This window comes from Lampris incognitus, chromosome 9, assembly GCF_029633865.1.
Source record: "Lampris incognitus isolate fLamInc1 chromosome 9, fLamInc1.hap2, whole genome shotgun sequence".
NCBI lineage: Eukaryota > Metazoa > Chordata > Actinopteri > Lampriformes > Lampridae > Lampris > Lampris incognitus.
The window spans coordinates 22,405,681-22,428,658 of record NC_079219.1 but is presented as its reverse complement, the minus strand read 5'-3'; the positions used below and the strand labels follow the sequence as shown (position 1 = coordinate 22,428,658).

Below are 22,978 nucleotides of genomic sequence, written 5' to 3'. Positions count from 1 at the left end.
TGTTTTTCTCAAAAAAGTACACCTTTCCATTTCATGCACCTTATAAAAGCCGGTCTTTGCCTTACTATGACCGGAAATACACTAAACTTCATATTAGCCCAATCCCAGAGAACTCGTAATATAGACTGGAAAGATCGCCAAATAATTAAATAATTCAAAACATGTGGTAGTGACTCTGAGTGTTTTGTTGTTCCTATAGACAACTGTTGCTGGGATTCATTAAATACACTTTAGCCTTTTTCTTTCTTTCTTTCTTTTTACCTTTCGTCCTTTTGGGGGTAAGTCGACTGACCCCCTCTTAGCTACACCCATGTTTTGTGAGTGGCCCCAAAGTTAAATTAGAATGGTTTACAAGTGACTGGCGTGATTCATTGGCTCGCTATTAGCCTGATGCCTACACATAACCCGCCAGCTACGTTATCGTAGCTAGCATCCAATGAGATGCGTTATTGAGCGTGGGCCTACCAAGTGTCAATGCGTATGCGCAGATTATGTCTATACATTTTAGCCGCGGTAGGGTTTATTCATTTTTCAACAAAGTAGCACAAGCTTTCCAACAAATCAGGTAAAACAGCAGTGTACAAACAGAAAACCAAACCCAGTGAGTCTGTACTGCCCGCAGTCCACATGCCCGTTCCGGTGGTTATTTATAATGGCGTTATAATTACGCGTTCCTACACTACCGCCACAGCGAAGGCCGAATAACAGTAACTTCACTACGGACAGTTTACAACAATACTGCCAATCAATTTCAGATCAAAAACAAACAACAACAAAAAAAAAACCTAGGGAAATTTCGTTGTTTTGGACGGAGTGTAAAAACCCGTTTATTAGACTTTTTTGGAACATGAATATATAATCAAGTTTCTGCCAGGGGGCTGATTTGGATTATGTAATACATCCAGATGAAGCCAGTTATAATCTCGTGCTGTCTCATGCTCATTCATTTCAGGAATGTATGAGAAAGGCTTTAATATCTAAAATTCCCTCTATGGAGTCACATATTTGGTGAGAACAGTGAAACAAAAACAGATTTTTCACTGACATTAAAATATTTTAGGGAGCTTTTACCCCGAGAGGACAATCTTACTTGGTAATATGACATACTATGAAATAATGCTCACTCCTAGCAATCGCCTACTTCCCATTGATGACACAGAAAAGATTTTAATACCCTCTTAGAGATATTCCATTGCTCCTAGCAGTGTACATTACAAAATCTAGGGTAATCGCATACTGATGAAGTCTATGTAAACACAACTTCCCCACAACACTATAGAAATGAACAATTTAGAGGATGCAAACTCAGAATGTACCCACCTTCAAACTTATAAAGCATATCAGATTCTCAGCACCTCTGAAATAGCAAGCAACAATCTGTCAACCACACAGTAAAGCATACAGCGTCATCCCAGCATAACTGAAAATCAACAATATATTTTAATCTAATCATGCTCAGAGCCGTTATGAATCTATGCTACACTTCTCTTTTTTTCTCTCCTCCCGGTCCTTCTTCAGGCTTCATCAAGCCTCCTTCGCTTTTGCCAGGAAAATGAGTCTTATGTGCTGCATCATAGCTGGCTTCTAGGAACTCGGAAAGGCTCTTGTTTGACAATTGGTTTCCACTTGTTTCTCTGTAAGACCGAAACCGTGTGCAGCTGCAATGCATGCCTGGTACACTGGAACTGGGGCTGTCTATCTAGTCGAGGTCTGGCAGGGGTTCCTCGCTTACTTTGAGCGCATGCAGGGCATAGTTGATGTCGGTGTTGTTAGTCCAGCTCCAGTTCCCTGACAGCGGGTTGTACAGCATCCCCCTGATAGACTGCACTGAGAAACTGTCTGGAAAGGAATAGGGAGGGGTAGTCACACAAAGACATGTTTTAAGTTTAAAAAAAATTGCATTCCCAGGAACCTCTAATATATGACATATGAGCCCCAATTTTGGAGGCTGAGCATTGACAAACTTCCATAGTAACAGTTTTTATTGTCAGACAAGTAAGTAATATTTTTTTCTGGCCTGTCAAAACTGAATTTTGATCTCATGCTGGGCTGTAAATACTGTAATTTTATACAGTTAATTTTTAGATTTTATAGTTTTAACTTTTCATTTATGTCATATTCTTTAGCTTGTTTTGAAGAAGAACTGACGCCTAAGTATTTCATTGCCAGCAATGACTGCCACACTATATTGTTGTGCATTTGACAATTAAATAGAACTTGAACTTGAATAATGTGTCTTGGCAAAGATGCCACAGAGAAAAAATGACAAATGACACAAAAGATTCTGATGTAGAGAAAAAATAAAAAGCTACACAGGTATTTGCTTTGCGTTCAAAAGATGCATTCATTAATGCATCTTTAACAGTAACATATCAGACATAAAGAAAAGAAAATCATAAAATATTGCAAAACTGGGCTGTATATAAGAAACCGTATGAGCAGTATGAGCTTATTGGTGGCAGGAATATCAGCTTGGCGAGGTCTAAGGGAAAGAGGAGAGACGTGTGTGCAGAAGGGGCAGGGTCTATTGAAATGAAAAGAAAAGAAAAAAAGCCTTACTGGACTCTAGTAGTCGCTCCAGCGCCACAGGGCTGATGAACTTGTCCCAGTCATGGGTCCCACTGGGCACGATGCGTAGCAGCTGCTCCGCTACTATGATACCCAGCACATAAGACAGCCTGGTTTTATTGATGGTGGTGATGAAGAGCGAGCCGCCTGGCTGCACATGCACAACACAACCAGATTTGGCTTGAAATATGAGGAAAACATTGCAGTATTCAAGTTATTGCTTTAAAATAAACTGATTTCTTTTGGGAAATTCTTTGCTGCAAGAACTAAAAAATATGCTTCCTAAGTTATTTTTTACTGTACAGTGGATTTAGAGGTTTTAATGGATATAGTCAAATTCACATGACTGGAAGTGTGACCACTACCAAAGACCCAGGTTCCCACAAGGTCAGGATTTACAATTCTAACAAGAAGGGGATTTATATTGACAGGAAGAGCAAGGGAGGCGAAAGAGTGGACGATTGGCTTTTACACTGAACTCAGTAACATATGGGGCAAGTGTATCCCTACATCTTCATGACATTTGAAACAGAAAGTGTGTGTGTATGAGAGAGAGAGAGAGAGAGAGAGAGAGAGAGAGAGAGAGAGAGAGAGAGAGAGAGAGAGAGAGAGAGAGAGAGAGAGAGAGAGAGAGAGAGAGAGAGAGAGAGAGAGAGAATCAAGTCCTTGACTCAACTGAATAATGTGTGGAGATTAGGGATCTTTGGTGTTTTTCCTCAACTCATTTGTCCTCTGACCCACAAACCCAGGAAACTATGGTCATCTTGCCTCAGTTCATATATACAGTTTTTACCAAAGCACATAATGCTGCACCATATATACCATAATCATCTGAAGATGGATCCATACCCACTCACTGGAAATAAAAACCAAAAACTCAAATGACTTAACATACATGTTCCCAGACACACACACACCGCTCTACTCAAGTGAGTCAGAACAAGCCATACGTTCAAGAGTTATCAGCTGTAAGCAAACACACACATCATCACGTGAACTACCTTGAGCATATTGCTGCAGCAGAACGTGAATGTTTCCAGGTCAGCAAGATGTTCCACCACCTCAGAAGCCACAATGGCATCAAACTTGCCATCTCCCTCCTCTGCTTCCTCCGCCCCTTCTTCCCCCAAGAGCTCCTCCAGGGTACAAGCCTTGTAACGGATCACGTGATGAAGGTCCGGGTCAAAGGACGAGTGCAGCTGGGCTGTGCCAATGCTGTCTGCCACAGGATCAATACCTAAGACATTAGCTCCTAGGCGACACAGGGGCTAGTGAGTGGGTGAGGGGTGTTGGGAGAATTTTCAAGGGAGAAATCATAAAAGGAATATTATCGATTGACATTTGATTTATAACATCTGCAAAAATTCAAGTGCATGTTTGTTTCTAAAATTTAGTGCCCCCTGCTGGAAAATTGGATGAACAGTCAGGCACGTGTGCGCGTCGGCCCAAGGGAAAACCTCCATCCTCATCCGACTGATCTCTTCTGATTGAAAGGGTCAAAGCGACAGGAGTCTCAGAGACACACTCACACAGCTCAAATCTTAACCGAAGCTGCATGTGTGTGTTTGTCAGGGTGAATGTGACAGCATCTGTGACAGAGCTGTGTAATGTGGGACCTGATTTTGTCTGCACCGATCACGTAAAACCGCTGGTATGTCTTCACTTTAAATTAAAGCCATGGCAAGAGTTCTGTCCTAACTGTCAAGCTATCAAAACTTGAAAATAGATAAATAAGTGTAAACTACCCCACTGTCCACTCCACCAAACCACGACCAGTCAAATCAAAGGACAATAAGAATTGGGCTGACATTTGAATGTTTTCTTAGCCATTAGTACACATGTGAAAAGCATGGCAGTAGACAACATTACATGTGAAATCTCATTCCGGCAGACTTGTTTTGGAAGGGCAGGCTCAATCTAATTTGAAAATTGGGAATAAAAAAAAAAACCCAAAAACAAACAAACAAACAAACAAACAAAAACAAACAAAAAGAGGGATTTCTGACAAGGGTGTGTGCAACTGGAGCAATTATGCATATTTTTGTTTGCAAGAATTCTGTGTAGGTAGTCCACACAGACTCAATGTCCTTAGAATTTTTACAGCATGTACAAATACATTAAAACGTGTACACAAACATACATACACCCACACAGTATCACCTCTGTGAGCAGGCCACCACCACAGCCAACATCCAGTATCCTGAGTCCAGCAAGGGGTTTTCCTGGCCGATGCCCTCCATGTAAACTCAACAGATTATCCCTGGAAACATGGATGAACAACACGTCCATTTAAAGACAAAAATCTCATCTTCATTGCACACCACAGCAATTACTCATTGTGAGATGTCCACATTCTTGGGTCAGGGAGTCAAACCTGAAATGGTCAAGTGCGTGACAAAAATGTGTGCACTTTTATGATGACGCCCCAGCCAATATTGCTCTATGTGATAAAGGAGGTGTACAGGATGTTGGGGGGGGGGGTTAGCGCCCCAGAGAATCTCAATTTTCTCCACACCTTTTGCTGTCACAACCTCGCCCATATTGCCCCAGCTGTACTGCCAGCCAAACCAGAAAAAAACCCAACTTATTTATCCTCTGGCTAAATAACAGTTGCAAATTCCATTTTACTCTTTCTGCTCAGCTCTCCAACTCCATCCCTTCGCAATGCCTTCCTGACTGACAGTTGTCTGCCTCTGGCATGATGCACACCAAAGCTCAGTTGTGGTGCTGTGGCATTGGTAGAAGCAGTCAGAGAGGGGAGTGCATAGGCATTGATATACAGAGCCCCACACACAGTGCATACATATGTATACACTTGATGCATGGATATGCACACTTACACAAACTCAGTAAAATGGATGCCAAGCTATTTTTGCAATCAACTATTATGTTATTCATGAACTTTTAGAGCCACTTCACAAACTGTTATGTGACTTCAGTAATTAAACTGCTGATATTAATTAAACTGTTCACTAGATAGATGAGAAGAGGCAGAAGTTAGGATAAGATATGATAAAACAGCAACAGCTGTGGTTGTGCTGTTGTGTCTTATTTACAACCTTCTCGAGGGCAGGGCCATGTCAGAAAAATCACACAGACTCAAGACAGAGAGTGGCAGTGGATTGTCGCTATGGACTCATCATTATCATCATCATCTCTGAGAAAACGGGGGGGGGGGCACAATGATGGCCTTGCTAGATGAACAGATTAAGCAATAATTATCACTCAGGGCCAATAGGAGTGTCTCTCATCAGTCCTCTCCAAAACACATGACATTGGGCTGCTAAAAGGGTCTTGGTTACAAATGTGCCCTTACGTGGAATAATACCGATTTTAATTTCTGCTCCTTCAATGTTCTACTTGTCTTTTTGTGTCATTTGCCCTCATCCTTCTGGGCATTTCTTGACTACTAATAAAATGGACCATTTAGGCATGGCACATTTGCTATAAAAAATTAAGAACATTGTTATTTTTCCAGTCACACAAACACACCTTATGAAAGGCACTCGTAGGTCATTCAGTGCGTGGAGAGCAGAAAATCCCCCCTGCTCATCCCACCACTTGCTGGCCAGTGACTGGAACCTCTTTATCTCACTGGGGTCCACTGTGGTTTGGGAAGCTGGCCGGGCACTATGGGAGAACAGGGACACATATCTGCCATATACAGTGGTGCTTGAAAGTTTGTGAAGCCTTTAGCATTTTCTATATTTCTGCATAAATATGACCTAAAACTTCATCAGATATTCACACAAGTCCTAAAAGTAGATAAAGAGAACCCAATTAAACAAATGAGACAAAAATATCACACTTGGTTATTTATTTATTGAAGAAAATGATCCAATATTACATATCTGTAAGCGACAAAAGTATGTGAACCTTTGTTTTCAATATCTGGTGTGGACCCCCCACCCCCTTGTGCAGCAATAACTGCAACTAAACGTTTCTCCATACAGAACAGCTTCAACTCGGGGATGTTGGTGGGTTTCCTCACATGAACTGCTCGCTTCGGGTCCTTCCACAACATTTCGGTTGGATTAAGGTCAGGACTTTGACTTGGCCATTCCAAAACATTAACTTTATTCTTCTTTAACCATTCTTTGGTAGAACGACTTGTGTGCTTAGGGTCGTTGTCTTGCTGCATGACCCACGATCTCTTGAGATTCGGTTCAAGGACAGATGTCCTGACATTTTCCTTAAGAATCCTCTGGTATAATTCAGAATTAATTATTCCATCAATGATGGCAAGCTGTTCTGGCCCAGAGGCAGCAAAACAGGCCCAAACCATGATACTGTAAACTACTAATAAAACACGTTAGTCCCTAACGAGCAGGTCTGACCCTTTAGCCGAGCGGTTAGTGACGTCGCCTTGTGGTGCAGTACAAGCCGTATCGAATCCCGCCCCGGGCAAGTCCAGAAAAATAGGTTACAATACTATCACCATCATGTTTCACGGATGGGATACGATTCTTATGCTGGAATGCAGTGTTTTCCTTTCTCCAAACATAACGCTTCTCATTTAAACCAAAAAGTTCTATTTCGGTCTCATCGGCCCACAAAACATTTTTCCAATAGCCTTCAGGCTTGTCCACGTGATCTTTAGCAAACTGCAGACGGGCAGCAGTGTTCTTTTTGGAGAGCAGTGGCTTTCTCCTTGCAACCCTGCCATGCACACTATTGTTGTTCAGTGTTGTCCTGATGGTGAACTCATGAACATTAACACTAGCCAATGTGAGAGAGGCCTTTAGTTGCTTATAGGTTACCCTGGGTTCCTTTGTGACCTGGCCAGCTATTACACGCCTTGCTCTTAGAGTGATCTTTGATGGTCGACCCCTTCCGGGGAGGATAACAACGGTCTTGAATTTCCTCCATTTGTACACAACCTGTCTGACTGTGGATTGGTGGAGTCCAAACTCTTCAGAGATGGTTTTGTAACTTTTTCCAGCCTGATGAGCATCAACAACGCTTTTTCTGAGGTCCTCAGAAATCTCCTTTGTTCTTGCCATGGTACACTTCCACAAACACGTGTTGTGAAGATCAGACTTTGATAGATTCATGTTCTTTAAATAAAACAGGGCGCCAGATCACACCTAATTGTCATCACATTGATTGAAAACACCTGACTCTAATTTCACCTTCAAATTAACTGCTAATCCTAGGGGTTCATATACTTTTGCCACTCACAGGTATGTAATATTGGATCATTTTCCTCAATAAATAAATGACCAAGTATCACATTTCTGTCTCATTTGTTTAACTGGGTTCTCTGTATCTACTTTTAGGACTTGTGCGAAAATCTGATGATGTTTTAGGTCATACTTATGCAGAAATATAGAAAATTCTACAGGGTTCACAAACTTTCAAGCACCACTGTATGTGAACAACAGCGGTCATGTTTTTAACATAACAGCTTGTTTTTAACGGTTCGTGTTGCTTGTAACTGAAAGTAGGCCTCGAATTGAGGGCTCATGTTCAATTGAGAAGATGCACTCACTCGCCAACATTTTTGCGAGGAACGGTCGTAACCCCCCACATAACTTACCTTATTTGACAGGGAAAGGCGTGTAGCTCGACATCCATACGTTTGGTCTTCCTCAACAAATACGTGTGATGTTGGCAGACTGGCCATTTTAGCGCGGTCCGACCTCTACCACTGAGGAGTGTCTTACAAACATGAACCGGTTCGCGGGGGCAATGCCCGAGCATGAAACGTCCAAACCTACGATACATACTGACGTTTCATGATAGTGAACGTAGTTATTTACTTCGTGTACCCCAGCGGTCAGTGTGACACTTCGTCCGTTTAACTTCTGGCCCGGCAGAAACCCGGCTTGCAATAAAAGGTTCCTACCGGTCGAACGCGATCGTCACTCGACACGTCAAATACTTAAATTACAGTGAACCGCCACAAGAATTACGTTATATATATGTTGGTGTCAAAATGAGAAGGCTTCGCATTGTGATGTCTAATGAATGTTTGCTTTACGATGCAACCTCTATAACTCGAATTAAAGATAAATGCGCAATGCGATCAAATCCCAGTGTTTGATTGCTATTGGTAATCTGGACTATTTCTATCTACCAACTATATACACTAACAAATCTTTATCATACACACTTCAACGTAGTGTTTCTTTGTGTTGTACGGCTGTTGGTACTGAAGGGCCCAAGAACATGTCATTCACAGGGGTAAATTGTCTGTGCGACTCATAAATAGTACCCATTATTTCAAGTTTTTAACCTGGCACCATGTTCCTCAACAGTTCAGGGTATGTTGTGCATTGTGAAAACATGTCATCACGAGGTGGGAATTATCAACTTATTTTGATAAAAAATACTTTAAATACTAGTTTTCAATTGACACAAAAATAGAAACACACCAAGTGACATATTGTGTTGCCCAATAGACAATATTGCATACTGATCATTATATATAGCACGGTGAGGAAAGATCCAAGAAGCAATAAGGCAAAACAAGAGACAAATCAGTTTTACTGGACAATGTACATTTATATTTGGAAAAATTTTAATCCTGTTATGGGTTTAAAATGATATAACAGTATTGAGTGATCACCAAGTCTTTAGCTTTGCATAATGATACAAGAAAAAAAACCTAGCATTCAAAATGTCCTGTTTTTTCAGTCTGCATTTTAGAAAATATCACATATTTACAAAGATGCGAGAAGTGTACGGGGGACAAACGGAGACATCACCTACACCATTGCCTCTACAATGAGACAAGCCCGTTCAACTCATGGAATTTAAAAGATAAGGTGCACAGATCGTGATGTTAACTGTGCTCATCAGCGCCTATTGCGGCGAGAAGGGGATGTTGACCTGAAAGAGAGACATAGACAAAACGTTAGTACTGCACTTAACACATTCACCCACACTGACACCGACACACACATGCACCCCAACCCATCCCTCCATACACACACCCAGAGTCCATAGTAGATATACTCTCACAAAACATTAACACTCAACAGATGAACAAAATTCCTAGTGAGGCAACAAAGAGGGTCAGATATTTTTTTCTTTGGCAAAGTCCTATTTAGCATTGCTAAAAGTTCACCAACAACACTGTATTTCATTGGCGAAGGAGTCAGATACTAATTTAAATGGTGTGTAACATAAAAAGGCTGAAGACTACACTCTAAAAGGCAATGCGGAACAATACAGAAACTTCTGGAAAGTGAAGGGAAAACTGTACTATCTGACAAATACAGCTTCTAGAAAAGCATGGCCAACATAAAATGACATCAGCCTTGAGCGCTTAACAGTTATAGAAAAGCTGCTACTGAAAACAGCTATGACTGCATTTATAAATAGTATCTCAAAGCAATGACAAACTAAATGAGGTCAACCATTTTCACAATCAACCTTGAGGTTTGAAATTGGGGTTATTGAAAATAAGATTGGTTAAAAGGCCTCCAGAGAAAATCACAGTGAGACAATCAAAAACATACAATAGAAAAAGAGAGAAAAACGAATACTACCTTGATCGTGACTTAGACTTGTGTTTGCGGCTTGCCTTCTTACCAGACTTGTGAGATTTTTCCGTAGACCTTGAACGACTACGTTTGGATTTCTTAGATTTCTTTTCCTTACTAACTTCAGGGGTGGGTGATCTACTAGAGTCAGAGTCTGAGTGCCTCTTGCTTGCTTTAGTGGAGCCCTTCTTACTGCCTTTGCTATCCTGTCGGGAGTGCTTGTCACTCTGAGAGTCTGCGCGAGAGTCACTCTCTCTCCTTTTCTTTGATTTGCCATTCTCCTCGGCCACAACAGAACTGCCCTTCTCCCTTTCTTTCTCTTTGGCCTTTGGCTTTTCTTTCTTTTTATCCAACTCCCGCTCTTTCTCCCTGTCTTTGTCCTTCTTTTTCTTGTCTTTGTCATGGCTGCGGCTTCGATCTTTCCGTCTGTCTCTGTCCTTGCTGGAAGCCCTCTGCTTGTGTTTGCTGGCTCGACTACGACTGCTGTCTCTGCGATCTCTGCTCCTCTTTCTCTCCTTATCCCTATCTCTGTCTCTGCTGCGACTACGGCTATCTCTGGCCCTGGCTCTGTCCCTGGACCTACTTCTGCGGCTCCTACGATCCCTGGAGTTACTGCGGTCATGCTTGTGGCGACCAGAGCGTTCTGCGCTGCTCCTCCGTCTGTCCCTGGCCTTTTCACTGCGTTCATTGTGACGCCTGTGTGAGCTGTGGCTACGGCTACGGCTGCGACGGCGAGTCTTGTGGGAGGAAGATCGACTGCGCCTTCTCTTCCTTCGTGGGGACGAGGATTGGGAAGAACTGCGGGAGGAGGCTGATGATGAAGAGGATGATGATGAGGAGTGACTGCTGCTGTGGCTGGAGCTGGAGCGGGAGCTGCTGCTGTGACCGTTGGTTGGGGAATCACTGCTGCCTCGCCCTGATCGTTCTTTCCCTCGGCCTGTTTGCCTACCCTCACTGCTCTCCTTTTCGCTACGGGACCTACGCCTTTCCACTGTGGGCTCCGCCTGTCTTTCCCTTACTTCCTGCTTATGTGAATTTTCTGACTGACCCTCGTCATAATCCCCCCTTTCTCTGCTCAATCTCTCTTTCGCCATCTCCTCTGTGGACAAACACCAAACAGATTCAGGTTATAACCAAAGAGGATGATGTAAGCATCAAAGCTGCTAAACATACAGTAACGCTTACACTCTTACCACGTGTGTGCACAACCTCCGGCACTTGTCTCTCCTGCATCTGTTGCATCTCTCGCTCTTTGCGGCGGAAGGCATCCTGCTTCTCCCGGATGCGGTGGCGCAACTCCTCCTCATCTGTGTCGGAGGACTCTGAACCTCGGCTGCTACGTTCGTCTTCGTTCTCACTCTCATCTGAGCCATAGTCACCAAGCCCGCCTGCCACAACAGAGCCCCAAGAATGTTGAGAACATAGCAGCAGAGAAGACCCAAGATCCATTCTCACATTGAGCTTTCATTTTAACTGCTCCCAAACTTAATTTCGAAATTAACAGCATATGTACAGCAAAATATACACACACATCATTCATAACCTCCCCCACCAAAAAAAAAAAAAAGAAAAAAAAAAGAAAGAAAAAAAGTATATAATCAACCGATACTCAAGATTTCAAATGCATGCTTCTACCAAAGTACAACTCTAAATCCAGGGCAATCTTTGAGATTGCTAGTTCTGCCTCCAACAATCTAAAATCCAAGACAGTCACAAGACAATTGTTATTTTTCTTTTTACCCCACCATTCTTTCTATACCTTTTCACTGTTCAACCCCTTTGCCCCCTCCTCCCCCTTAACAGAAAAAGGGATACTCACTGAGGCCAGTCAGAGAAGCCAGTGCACTTGACTGTGCCAGCTGTTTTGCAGGAGCTTTGATTCACATCAACAACAGGAACAACATGTTAAAACACATACAGCCACCACTTTCTTTCGTTAGAGAAGGGGTCACAGATAACGCACTATTCACAAGAGCTGTCGTTGGTGAGAAAAAAAAGCAAATAAAAAACAAAAACAAAAAAACAAAAGAACAGAAAATGGAGAAAAGAGAGAGGGTTAACAACAAATGTCGGTCATATTATCCAAGTCAAACAGTCGGACAGGAGCGAAAGAACCACTCTGTACTAATGCATTGCCACTTAATGGGGTATGTCACTTGTATCTCTAAGCAGAAGAGGATGACAATGGGTCTTTGGCAAGACTTTAAGACAGTCTTCAGTAAGCCTTTCGATGCTAGGAACCAATAGAAATATTTTTTCTAGAGCTGTATTTAGAGACTTTGCTATCCTTTTTTCCGATGCATTAGCAGAGAATGGTGAAGAATGCACACCAGACTAGATATACTCACTCTTGGGTGTGTCGCTCATTCACCCTTGGTTACAAGGCACATTTAACGTACATTTACAGAGATTATGAATAAATATGACTTCCTTTCAGATTTTAACACAATATCTTGGTGACAAGCACAGAGGATGCATGATCTGGAGAAAACGAGTGCAGACCTTTGGTTGCTTTGCGGTGAACCTCTTTGGCTACATGCTGGATCTCCTCATTGGTTACCTCCAGCAAGATTTCTGTTAGCAACGTTTTAGTAAGAACCATCTAGGGGAGGACAAATATGCGGGACAATGCTTTCATTATCAGTCATAACACAAGACAAAACTAGATATATCAGATATCAAGATCTTTGGAAATCCAAAAATGTAGATGGACAAAACTAACCAACTGGAACTCCCGCTCCTCCTCAGTCATCTCTGGTTCGCTGTCCTCTGGGAGAGGTGATGGGCTCCGGCTGGCAAACTCCTTCTTAATGGAGGCCTTCTCATCATCTTCGTTCTCCTCCTCATCGTCACTGTCCTGGTGCAGATAAAAGCAAACACTGAGTTACAGCAGCACAGCAAGGCATACATTCTTTGCAAATGCAATCATACACAGTATGATTGCTTTTATATACAATTTCTACAGTCCTAGAACCTGCGGAACAACACAGTTCTTATCCTGATAGAGCTTAGCATTCACCAAATTCCTAAAAGACCCAAAATGTTCATGTGGTCACTTGAGCCACCTTTCATCCTTTTTTTCATTCATTCATTTATCATCAGCTGCTTTTCTGGGGTCAGGTCATGGTGGCAGCAAGCTAAGTAGGGCACTCCAGATGTCCCTCTCCCCAGCAACGCCCTCTAGCTCCTCCTGGGGGATCCCAAGGCGTTCCCAGGCCAGACTGGACATGTAGTCCCTCCAGCGAGTTCTGGGTCTACCCCAGGGTCTCCTCCCAGTTGGCCGTGCCCGGTAAACCTCCAAAGGAAGGCACCCAGGAGGCATCCTAATCAGATGCCCGAACCATCTCAACTGGCTCCTTTTGATACAAAGGAGCAGCGACTCTACTCCAAGCTTCCTCTGGATGTCCAAGCTCCTCACCCTATCTCTAAGACGGAGCCCAGACACCCTACGGAGGAAACTAATTTCAGCCACTTGTATCCACGATCTCACCCTTTCGGTCACTACCCAAAGCTCATGACCAGAGGTGAGGGTTGGAACAAAGATTGACTGGTAAATTGAGAGCTTTACCTTCTGGCTCAGCTCCTTCTTCACCACAATGGTCCAATATGATGTCCGCATTACTGCTGATGCTGCACCAATCCGCCTGTCGATTTCCCGCTACATCCTACCCCCACTTGTGAACAAGACCCCGAGATACTTGAACTCCTTCGCTTGAGGCAACAACTCATCCCCAACCCGGAGGGAGCAATCCACCATTTTCCAGTGGAGAACCATGGCCTCAGACTTGGAGGTGCTGACTCTCATCCCAGCCATTTCACACTCAGCTGCAAACCGCCCAGTGCACGCTGGAGGTCGCGTTCTGATGAAGCCAACAAAACCACATCATCTGCAAAGAGCAGAGATGTATTTCTGAGGTTCCCGTAATAGGCACACTCCTCACCTTGGCTGCGCCTTGAGATCCTGTCCATGAATATCACAAACAGAATCGGAGACAAGGGACAACCTTGGTGGAGTCCGACACCCAACGGAAACGTGTTTGACTTTGTGCCAAGAATGCGGACATAGCTCTCACTTTGGTTATACAAGGACCGGATGGCTTGTAGCAACTGCCCCGGTATCCCATATTCCCGCAGTACCTCCCATAGAGTGCCCCGGGGTACACAGTCATAAGCCTTCTCTAAGTCCACAAAACATATGTAGACTGGCTGGTCAAACTCTCATGCCCCCCTCAGCACTTCCGCAAGGGTAAAGAGTTGGTCAGTTGTTCCACAGCCAGGACGGAATCTGCATTGTTCCTCCTGGATCCGAGGTTCAACAATCGGTCGGAGCCTGCTTTCGAGCACCCTGGAGTAGACTTTCCCAGGGAGGCTGAGCAATGTGATGCCCCAATAATTGGAGCACACCGTCCGGTCCCCCTTTCTGAATATGGCAACCACCACCCCAGTCTGCCACTCCACAGGTACTGTCCCAAACCTCCACGCGGCACTGAAGAGGCATGTCAACCAAGACAGCCCAACAATGTCCAGAGCCTTCAGCATCTCAGGGCGAATCTTATCCACACCCGGCGCCTTACCACTGAGGAGCTTTTTAACTACCTCAGAGACCTCTGCCAGGGATATGGGTGGGGCTTCCCCTGAGTCTTCAGACTCTTACCTCCTCCACTGAGGACGTGTCAGTTGGGTTCATGAGCTCCTCCAAGTGTTCTTTCCACCGCTCGACAACATCCCCAGTCCGGGTCAACAGTTTCCATCCCTGGCTGAACACAGCCTGAGTCAAGCCCTGCTTCCCCTTCCTGAGTCACCGGATGGTTTGCCAGAACTTCCTTGAGGCCAACCGGAAGTCCTCCTCCATAGCCTCGCCAAACTCCTCCCTCACCCCACCTTTCATCCATCTACTCAATTCAGTTGTTTGATTTTACATTGGTTTTGCTAATGATGATGAATGGCAGTTTGAAATATCTATGTATTACTACCAAGTCCTACTTCTTCAAAAGGAAGCACTAGCAATCTTATCACCCACCCTGATTCTACCACTAAGGAATGTGCAATCAGGAAAATAAAAGCAGAAGAAAATCAGTTACAAAGCGAAGAGTCAAGCATCTATTGTGGGTATTTTTAACATTAATAATTTTAACATTCAACATATCTTTGTAAATTTAACTTGTAATTCCAATTCAAAATGTCAATGAAGGAGTCAAAAGGAAAAATAGTACTCCCTAATATTTGCAGTTAATTTATCAGCTATGGCTAATCAAAATTCTAGATAATTTACTTCTGTCAACCTAACTACAGTTGATTTTTGATGAGCCTTAAATCCAAGTAAACACGAAACATCAACAGTTTAAGTCAATATTGTGATAACATAAATAGAGCTATTTGAAAGAAAAAAAAAAGTGCATTTCCCAACATCACTCGGCACTAGTGGATGGCCCTGTGTCTTCACAGGCCATTCATTTCTATTTAAAAGAGAGTTCACTCAGTGTACATAGATGTACACCAAGAGTGAACTCTGTTTTAAATAAGAAAAATCTGTCACATTGCTTGAAATGGGCCACTTACAAATTTACTCCTGCGGGGAACACGAGGCCCATCATCTCCCTCATCCTCCTCATCCTCAACATCGTCATCTTTTGCCATCTCAGCTCGCTCCTTTTCCATTCTTTCTCGCTCTAGCTTCTTCTGCTTCTCTCTGTCCATTTTTTCAAGGCCCTCTCGAATCCATGCGGGCAGTGTGCGTCTTTTCACAGCATCTGAAGGCAAAGTGAAAAGTAAAAAAAAGTTATCCAGGGTTATGCATTGATGACTGTTGTGTCTCGCTATACTCTTATAAAAGGAATACAATGATTTACAATGTTTAGGAATACCTGAATGTATTGCACTTTGTTATATGGTGTTACTCTCATGTTGTTATCTAACAGCTTTCTTTCGAAAAGGTAAACAGTCAGTGCAACTTGTCATTTAAGGTTATCCATTCAATTTTCCCTGCAAGACAGTATAAACGTTGACAACAGTATATAGTTTGAATGAGGACTTAACTTCTGACAACAAAGCTGTATAATTTTAACCATAGCATTCTGAATACCATACACTGATGACACTGAAACACTGCTTGAGTAAATGTGTAGTCTTAGACAACTCGCAAATTTTGAACAAAGGCCAAATAAACACTGAGGGCAGTAAATACTGAAAGTTATTGCTGTAATAAATCAAACTTGCCATTGAAAAAAATGTAGGTACACACCCATTTTTAGCTTGTCTCTGCCCACTGGCAATTTGAAAATGCCAAAAACGGGTGTAACAGCAAAAAGAAAATTGAGGGTGGGGTGGAGCAACTGAAGGTGACAGTGAGGTAGTACAATGCCACACCCCAGCTTGTCAGAAACCTACCCAGAGTGTTTGGTTGGCCAATGCCAGCTTATCACCATTCTAATCACATCAAATATTTTATAAGTCTAATGCAGTAATCCCTACATGCGTGCTATGCCTTTGATGCACTTACTTGACGTCTAAGAAATTGGGGTTGGGGGCAAGTAATGTGATCTAATTTTCTCTTTTTATCACCAGGGTAACAAGTTTTTAATCACCCTTGGACAATACCAACATATTTTCAGATGAAAAAATGAATTGTGAATAAAGTTCTACGAACTATGATCTCTGGGAAATATTACTGTTCCTATAACCACCAATTTGACTGTGCAGCGGCCAAGGCCCTCGCGAGAATTTGTGAAGCAGACAGCTGCAGTAGTGCTTTTTTTTCTTTCTACAAATGAATATTAATTTTCACACTCGAATGTGTTTTGTTTTGTTTTTTACAATTCGGTTATATATTCGAATTTGGAATATTCATTGACAGCCCTAATGCATGCTGCCAGTTTTAATGCCAACTACCCTCCAAACTCAGATCACTGCAAACAAAAAATAGCAAATATGATATCATACAAGCACTCCGTTTCTAATATCTGTAAATCAACGTCGGCACAAGAGAGTGCAACAGCTGCATCATTCCATGTTTCATGGAACCTTGCTAAAGCTAAGAAGCCATTCGCTGATGCTGAGTTGATGCTGTGTGCAACTGAAGTTTTAAGTCATGATGAGAAAAACAAGAAAACGGTTGTGGAGCTATTAAAGTAGGTGCCACTGTAAATAACACGGCATCAAGAAGAGTAGAACTTTTAGTGGAGGAGTGTTTTTCCAATCTACTCACCGATTTGGAGAAACCAGAAGCGATATCACTAGCCATGGACTCGTCCTGTGACCGAACCAATATTGAATAGCTATCTGTGTTTGCAAGATTTTTTTGATAGGAAGACCTTTCGGGGAGAGCTACTTTGTTTGCTTCCTCTGCCTGGGTGCACAACTGGGGAAATCATCTTTAATGAAGTCACACAGTTCTTTCAGAAGAATGGCTTGGATGTGAGCAAAATTTTGTCTGTTGTCACTGATGAGGCTCCGTTATTTGTAGGACAACACAAGGGTTTGGTAAGCAGGCTTGCTGCTGTTAACCCAGCACTCTTACCATTTCATTGCATTATTCACAAATCAGTGAGGTGCACTAAACTGTGTGGGGAAATGAAAGAGCCGATGGATACTGTGACAAGACTGGTAAATTTCGTTCGTGAGAGTTCTAGTCTGCAACATCGTCTTTTCAGAGCATTGCTGGTGGAAATGTCAGCAGAACACAAGGATCTTTTGCTGCATAATGATGTTACAGCCATGTACGAGACGGTTGAAGCTTTCCGGTCAAAGCTGGACCTTTCGGAGAGACACATTCACGAGAGAAAGTTGCACTTTCCATATATGCGGGAGTATTGCGAGAAGAATGAAATGCGGGAGGATCCAGTGATGAAGGATTTCATGATGAACCTGGCAGAAAACTTCAAGGAACAATTTCAAAGCTCCCCTCAAACTCTCGGGTGACATCCTCCTCTTCCTGAGATAGCCGTTTTCCATTTTGGCTGACAGCCAGTAGACTGCAGAGGCCAAAATGCTAGTACCTTCCATAGATGAAGCAACTCTTCAGATGGAGGTCTTGGAGATGGGAAAATCTGATTTGCTCAAAGCACAACAAAAGGACATTGGGGTGAGTGACTTTTGGATCAATGTGCTTCCCCAAGCTTCATTCAAAAACATGAGAGCTATTGCAACGCTCCTACTCACAATTTCCCCTCCATGTACATATGCGAGTCATCGTTTTCTACAATGAACTCAATCAACAACCAGGAAAGAAACAGACTCTCCAATGCATATCTTGGCCAGTGCCACAGGCTTGCCACAACAGAATACAGGCCTGACATCAGAAGGATTGCCTCATCCGGTCACTCTCACGTCTCTCACTGATGAATGGTGAATAAACATCCATTTATTTTTGCCCATAATTAAATGGTTGGCTTTGGACTTGTTTTGTTTCAAGAATTATTTTTTCCTGTGTTACCCTCAACACAGGCTTTAAGAGTCCCAGGCATACATTAATGCTACCACCACCACTACTACTACTACCACCACTAATAATAACAATAACAATAATAATAATATTAATAATAATCGTAATAGCAGCAACAACATCTGCACAGAAAGCAACTTTTGCTGGTGCAAAGGAAAGAAAAAAAACCTAGATGATTTGGCCCTTGACTTGGCATGCATGACATGATTTGGCCATTGGGGGAAACTAATTTGGGAACCCTGCTCAAGGGGGTAAAGTGGAAAAATGTAATGGCGGTGTAATGGTGTAATAATTTTCTGAGCCTATGCATGTCATTCTCTTTCTTCTTTATGTGGTGAATAGTGTAACTTTATTGCAATTTGATTCGAATTACTGGTGTTCTAATTTCCGCAACCGCTATGTTATGTATGGTTAATTGTAATCTAAACTTGAGTCAATTTTTCTTTAATACAGCTAAAAATATGACAGCATTCCCCCCCCCCCCCATCTTCTCTCATGATGGACCTATCAGCCTCTGAGCCTGTGCATGTTCTCACCCTCACCCATCCTCTTTGCTCTTTTAAAAATTACTGTTTGTGCGTAACTTTGTTGCAATTTATTGAAGCTTTATTGCAGTGTGGTTTCAGTTTCATTTGAATATGAGAGCACATTGTTGCGATCTCTTGAATATTTTGTTATGTGTGTTATTATTACTGTATGATTAAACTTGATGCTTTTAATGTGGCTATAAATAGGCTACGTTGCTTTTTTTTGAGGTGTGCGGGATTAGGGTGCGTCAACTCGGTTTGGATGTAGAAGGGGGTGCGCACTGCGTAAAAAGCTTGGGAACCGCTGCTCTAAATCAAATAAGTATTTTAAAGACTGTCCAAAAATTAAAAAAAATAGCAGCCATCACTTTCCTTTGAAAAATATGATGCATATTATGTATGTACAAATATTGTTAATAGTACCGTCATTCTTATCCTTATTTAGGTTAAAGATTAAGTGAGAGAACACCCACCTAACACTGCTGGAGCCTCCTGTTTTACAGGAAGCTGAATGGGTGACCTTGGTCGATCCCTGAAACCAGGGGGTCTACTGTCTCGTCTGTTCTGAGGAGGGCCCTGCCAGTACGGAGGATGGAAGCCTGTGGGAGTGGGGCCATAGGAGGGAGCAGCTCCGTGCTACAGAAAAACAGAAAACACAAAGTTAATGATAGAACCAAGCACAGAATAGACTCTGCTGCTGCCGTCAACAAACAGCATTGACAGAACTTGTTGCTGATGGTGCCTCTCCATGGGACATAGCAGCTAATATTTATCTACCACTCCTTCATGGAGTAATGACTAACTCTAGGGATGCACCGATACCACCTTTTTTCAGACCAAGTACAAGTACTTACATTTGGGTACTTGCCAATACCGAGTACTGATATCAGTACTTAATACCATTACAGTTCTAACAATGACTTTGAAAACATGTTTTATTTTTATCAGAGGTTCCTCATTTTCTGACTGTAATAAATATACATGATGCTGTTGCTAACATTTTAACATTCAACTTTGTGTTTTCCTGAACAAATATGGCACTGACTGCATTTGATACATGCCAGTCGTGTTTTCTGAGGAGATTTTTGTGTGCATATTGAGTTTTTCCTACTGATAATGCAGTTGGTTATGCAGGTTTTGGAAGCGTAGGCTATATTAACTGGTAACTAGATCGTTTTAACTACAGGATCATAGATACACATTGATTTGAATGATTTATTTTAGTGTGCAATGAAAAAAAAAACCTGACAAGGTTGTATTGCTGCGCCGCATTGCCTCTGGTATTGGGTATTTATTTCAATCATTTTTAAACAGATTGTACTCAATTTTTTTTACACAGTTCTATGTAGTTTTTATCTATTTAAGCACAAGTGAAGCAGAAAACACAGCTGGCATGCAACTACATGCATGTAGCGTATCAAGTTAAAAAAAAAACAACAACACTTAGCCCCACGCCGCGTCCATTCCTGGGCTGTTTGCACTCATCTAAGTTACACATGCCTGTAACTTTGTCTCCGTTTGGACAAATGACACATTGACATGTTTGTTTGCTTCTTGGCTATCACTCTGTGTCATCTATCTGGCTTCATCTCCTCCTCTTCCAGTCCAAATGGTGAAAAAAGGCGCTGCTCACTTTTCAGAATTTCTGCAGGAATTGTCTAGTCGGGTATCGGGTTCGGTTGTATCGCAGTAGTTTTACGAGAACTAGTATCAGTACGAGGACCGTATCAGACCAACACTGGTATCGGTACATCCCTAACTCATTTAAAAACTTTAAAAAAAAAAGCTGACAGGAGTTTTACCAAACCATGCCGGATCGCTAAAAATTGCGAGCACTCTGCATGGCATCAAGAAAACACTAACTAATCTACAGCACACCTAGACGCTGGCCTCCAGCAGTTTCTATGGATCCCACCTTGTTGTGTTACTTAGTTGGCACACTAAAAACCCAAACTCTTCAAGAAGTTCTACTGTGGCATCTGCATACCTGATAATCAAACTGGTTCATGGCCATGGGGGCCATGGCGTAGCTGTCGGGCTGTGCCCCATACCCATGGCTGTTCTGCGGGTAAACCCCGCGGTGGGCTTCAGAGGTGAACTCCAGGCTGTCCTGGCTGTTGCTGTCCTCGTTGGGGTTCACCACGTCCATCGGTCCTGATCCCGGAGGAATCCAGGCCTGGTCAGGGGGAGGAGGAGGAGGGGGAGGCTGGCCATGCAGTCCCCATTCTTTGGATAAATGCACAAAACAAAACAAAAATGGACATTGTGACTGCGAGAGTACAAAGTGAACATGTCAGTGAGTCATGTCAATTATTCATTCAATGCTACAATCCTGAATACTGCTGATTTTGTGTTGCTAGGTTAGGTGATACTGGTTGTTGAATTGGTATTTCAGCAATTCAAATTTGGAAATTAATCTGAAATTAAACAATCACCAGTACTCTGATGTCAGCACCTTCTCCACCACAAAAAAAAAGTTGACTTGTAATAGGAAATAATGAAAAGGACATTTGTTAGCAACTAAATCTTCAAGACTGAAACTTTAAATATATATAAACACCAGACAATGGAACAGACGATTGATCTTTATTTAAACATGTACCTGGTTGCCATATTCTGCCAAATGATGGGTCACCCTGGAACCCTCCATGATTGCTCTGTGTGACAGGTTCAATACCCGGGATCTCCTGTCCATTGGGCTGGAGGTTCTGCTGGTCTGCTCCTGTAGACTCTTTCTGGGCTATCCATGCCTGTGCCAGGGCTGCCCAGTCAACTTGACCTATGCAACGCCAGGTATAAGGATTTGAAAATCAACACTTTCAATGTGTACTATACAGCAATTGTGACCCTAATTGTAAATCATAGCCATCATCACTCAATGATGGCTATGATTTATATGCAATGTCAGAGTAGACCTGTTAAAATGTGATTAAGTCTAACAAACACAAAGTATATACGTGAAGGTGTGTGATAACTTACCTGGATCTTGCTGGTGCTGAAAGGATTGCATCCATTGTTGCTGGCTTAGGGGCCACTGCGGCCAGGGCTGCCCTCCCTGGTCCCACATCTCTGCCTCTACAGCGTATTCTATCCTACAATGAGGAATTCAGGAAATAATTTGCACCATTTGTATTTGGCTTGCTGACATGCAGTTATCCAATTCCAACATGTGTTGCGAACTCTGGTCTAACGGTGGTGTAGAAGAACAGCTAACGTGCGCCTCGACAATAGCCCAATAGTTAACCAATGCTAGCGAGTTAAACTGCTAATGCTAACAGTCGGGTAGTGACCGTTAATAACAGTTGATTTCTACGCATAGCACCTTGTTTACCTAATCGAGATGCATTTCACCCCATTAATTAAACTTTGATATCAAAAATCGCTGTATCCAAGTCTACGGTTTTACACTACCCTTGCAAGCCAAGGAAGCTAATTTAGCTTAGCTGCAAAAGGCTAAGACCAACCAGCTCAACCTGCCAAGTTGGCGTCATTTTAAAAGTAAGGGTTTGGATAAAAGTGCTTTAATATTTCTAGTCATGCCACTTTACAGCTGGGTTTATCATAAAACAAGAATGGGATTGAAAGTGGTGTTAAACACCGTGCTATAAATATTCCCACCTTACTGCAGACAACCTTATTTCCACCGCTTGGACTAAAAAAAATCAAAATGGCTACACTGCCTAACGGGTCTGCCGGAAGTGCGCAAAGGCGGACCGAGCGCAGAATCGACGAGCCAGGATGACGCAGGCACGACTCGTGAACGCGCTTGTCAGTTTATACAGTTGACTTGCATGCTCACTAATCCAGGTATGGCAATCACAAAAAGTTGAATCAGTTCATCTTGACACAACCGAAGAAGGTTGAATCAGTTTATCTGGAGACAAAGTTTATTGACAGAAACGTTTCATCACTCATCTAAGTGACCTCTTCAGTCTCAACTGACTGCAGATATC

At 42.6% G+C, this 22,978-nt stretch overlaps 2 protein-coding genes across 6 annotated transcripts; both read right to left on the bottom strand.

Annotated features, from left to right (window-relative positions):
• Positions 1 to 508: 508 nt before the first annotated feature.
• coq3 (coenzyme Q3 methyltransferase) lies at positions 509 to 8,364 on the bottom strand. Of its 2 annotated transcripts, XM_056286614.1 has the most exons (6): positions 8,108 to 8,364; positions 6,061 to 6,198; positions 4,729 to 4,828; positions 3,570 to 3,836; positions 2,560 to 2,719; positions 509 to 1,839 (listed from the first exon to the last, which is right to left on the bottom strand). In XM_056286614.1, exons 1-6 carry the CDS (start codon positions 8,293 to 8,295, stop codon positions 1,700 to 1,702), a joined length of 993 nt encoding a protein of 330 aa, XP_056142589.1. In that variant the 5' UTR covers positions 8,296 to 8,364; the 3' UTR covers positions 509 to 1,699. The 2 variants fall into 2 exon arrangements, with proteins under 2 accessions (XP_056142589.1, XP_056142590.1); XM_056286615.1 differs by lacking the exons at positions 4,729 to 4,828; positions 6,061 to 6,198.
• A 709-nt stretch (positions 8,365 to 9,073) lies between these two features.
• pnisr (PNN-interacting serine/arginine-rich protein) lies at positions 9,074 to 22,687 on the bottom strand. 4 transcript variants are annotated; one of them, XM_056286023.1, is made up of 12 exons: positions 22,644 to 22,687; positions 22,005 to 22,117; positions 21,628 to 21,804; positions 21,013 to 21,251; positions 19,499 to 19,661; positions 15,618 to 15,808; positions 12,781 to 12,915; positions 12,561 to 12,660; positions 11,878 to 11,931; positions 11,252 to 11,446; positions 10,065 to 11,157; positions 9,074 to 9,402 (listed from the first exon to the last, which is right to left on the bottom strand). In XM_056286023.1, exons 2-12 carry the CDS (start codon positions 22,090 to 22,092, stop codon positions 9,369 to 9,371), a joined length of 2,469 nt encoding a protein of 822 aa, XP_056141998.1. In that variant the 5' UTR covers positions 22,093 to 22,117; positions 22,644 to 22,687; the 3' UTR covers positions 9,074 to 9,368. The 4 variants fall into 4 exon arrangements, 3 of the variants coding, with proteins under 3 accessions (XP_056141998.1, XP_056141999.1, XP_056142000.1); XM_056286024.1 differs by having other exon boundaries at positions 22,005 to 22,112; positions 22,644 to 22,669; XR_008810717.1 differs by lacking the exons at positions 9,074 to 9,402; positions 10,065 to 11,157 and having other exon boundaries at positions 11,355 to 11,446; positions 11,878 to 12,033.
• Between the last annotated feature and the right edge of the window lie 291 nt (positions 22,688 to 22,978).

Excerpts from the sequence above, each read along its gene's own strand:
- coq3 (XM_056286614.1), bottom strand. The coding sequence starts at position 8,295 with ATGTATCGTAGGTTTGGACGTTTCATGCTCGGGCATTGCCCCCGCGAA. Across the intron at positions 4,829-6,060 it reads CTACGAGTGCCTTTCATAAG|GGATAATCTGTTGAGTTTAC; the intron begins GTGTGTTTGTGT and ends CCATGTTTCCAG. Across the intron at positions 1,840-2,559 it reads GGAGCGACTACTAGAGTCCA|ACAGTTTCTCAGTGCAGTCT; the intron begins GTAAGGCTTTTT and ends ATTCCTTTCCAG.
- pnisr (XM_056286023.1), bottom strand. The coding sequence starts at position 22,092 with ATGTGGGACCAGGGAGGGCAGCCCTGGCCGCAGTGGCCCCTAAGCCAG. Across the intron at positions 21,252-21,627 it reads TGGCAGAATATGGCAACCAG|AATGGGGACTGCATGGCCAG; the intron begins GTACATGTTTAA and ends ATTTATCCAAAG. Across the intron at positions 19,662-21,012 it reads TGAACCAGTTTGATTATCAG|CACGGAGCTGCTCCCTCCTA; the intron begins GTATGCAGATGC and ends GTTTTTCTGTAG.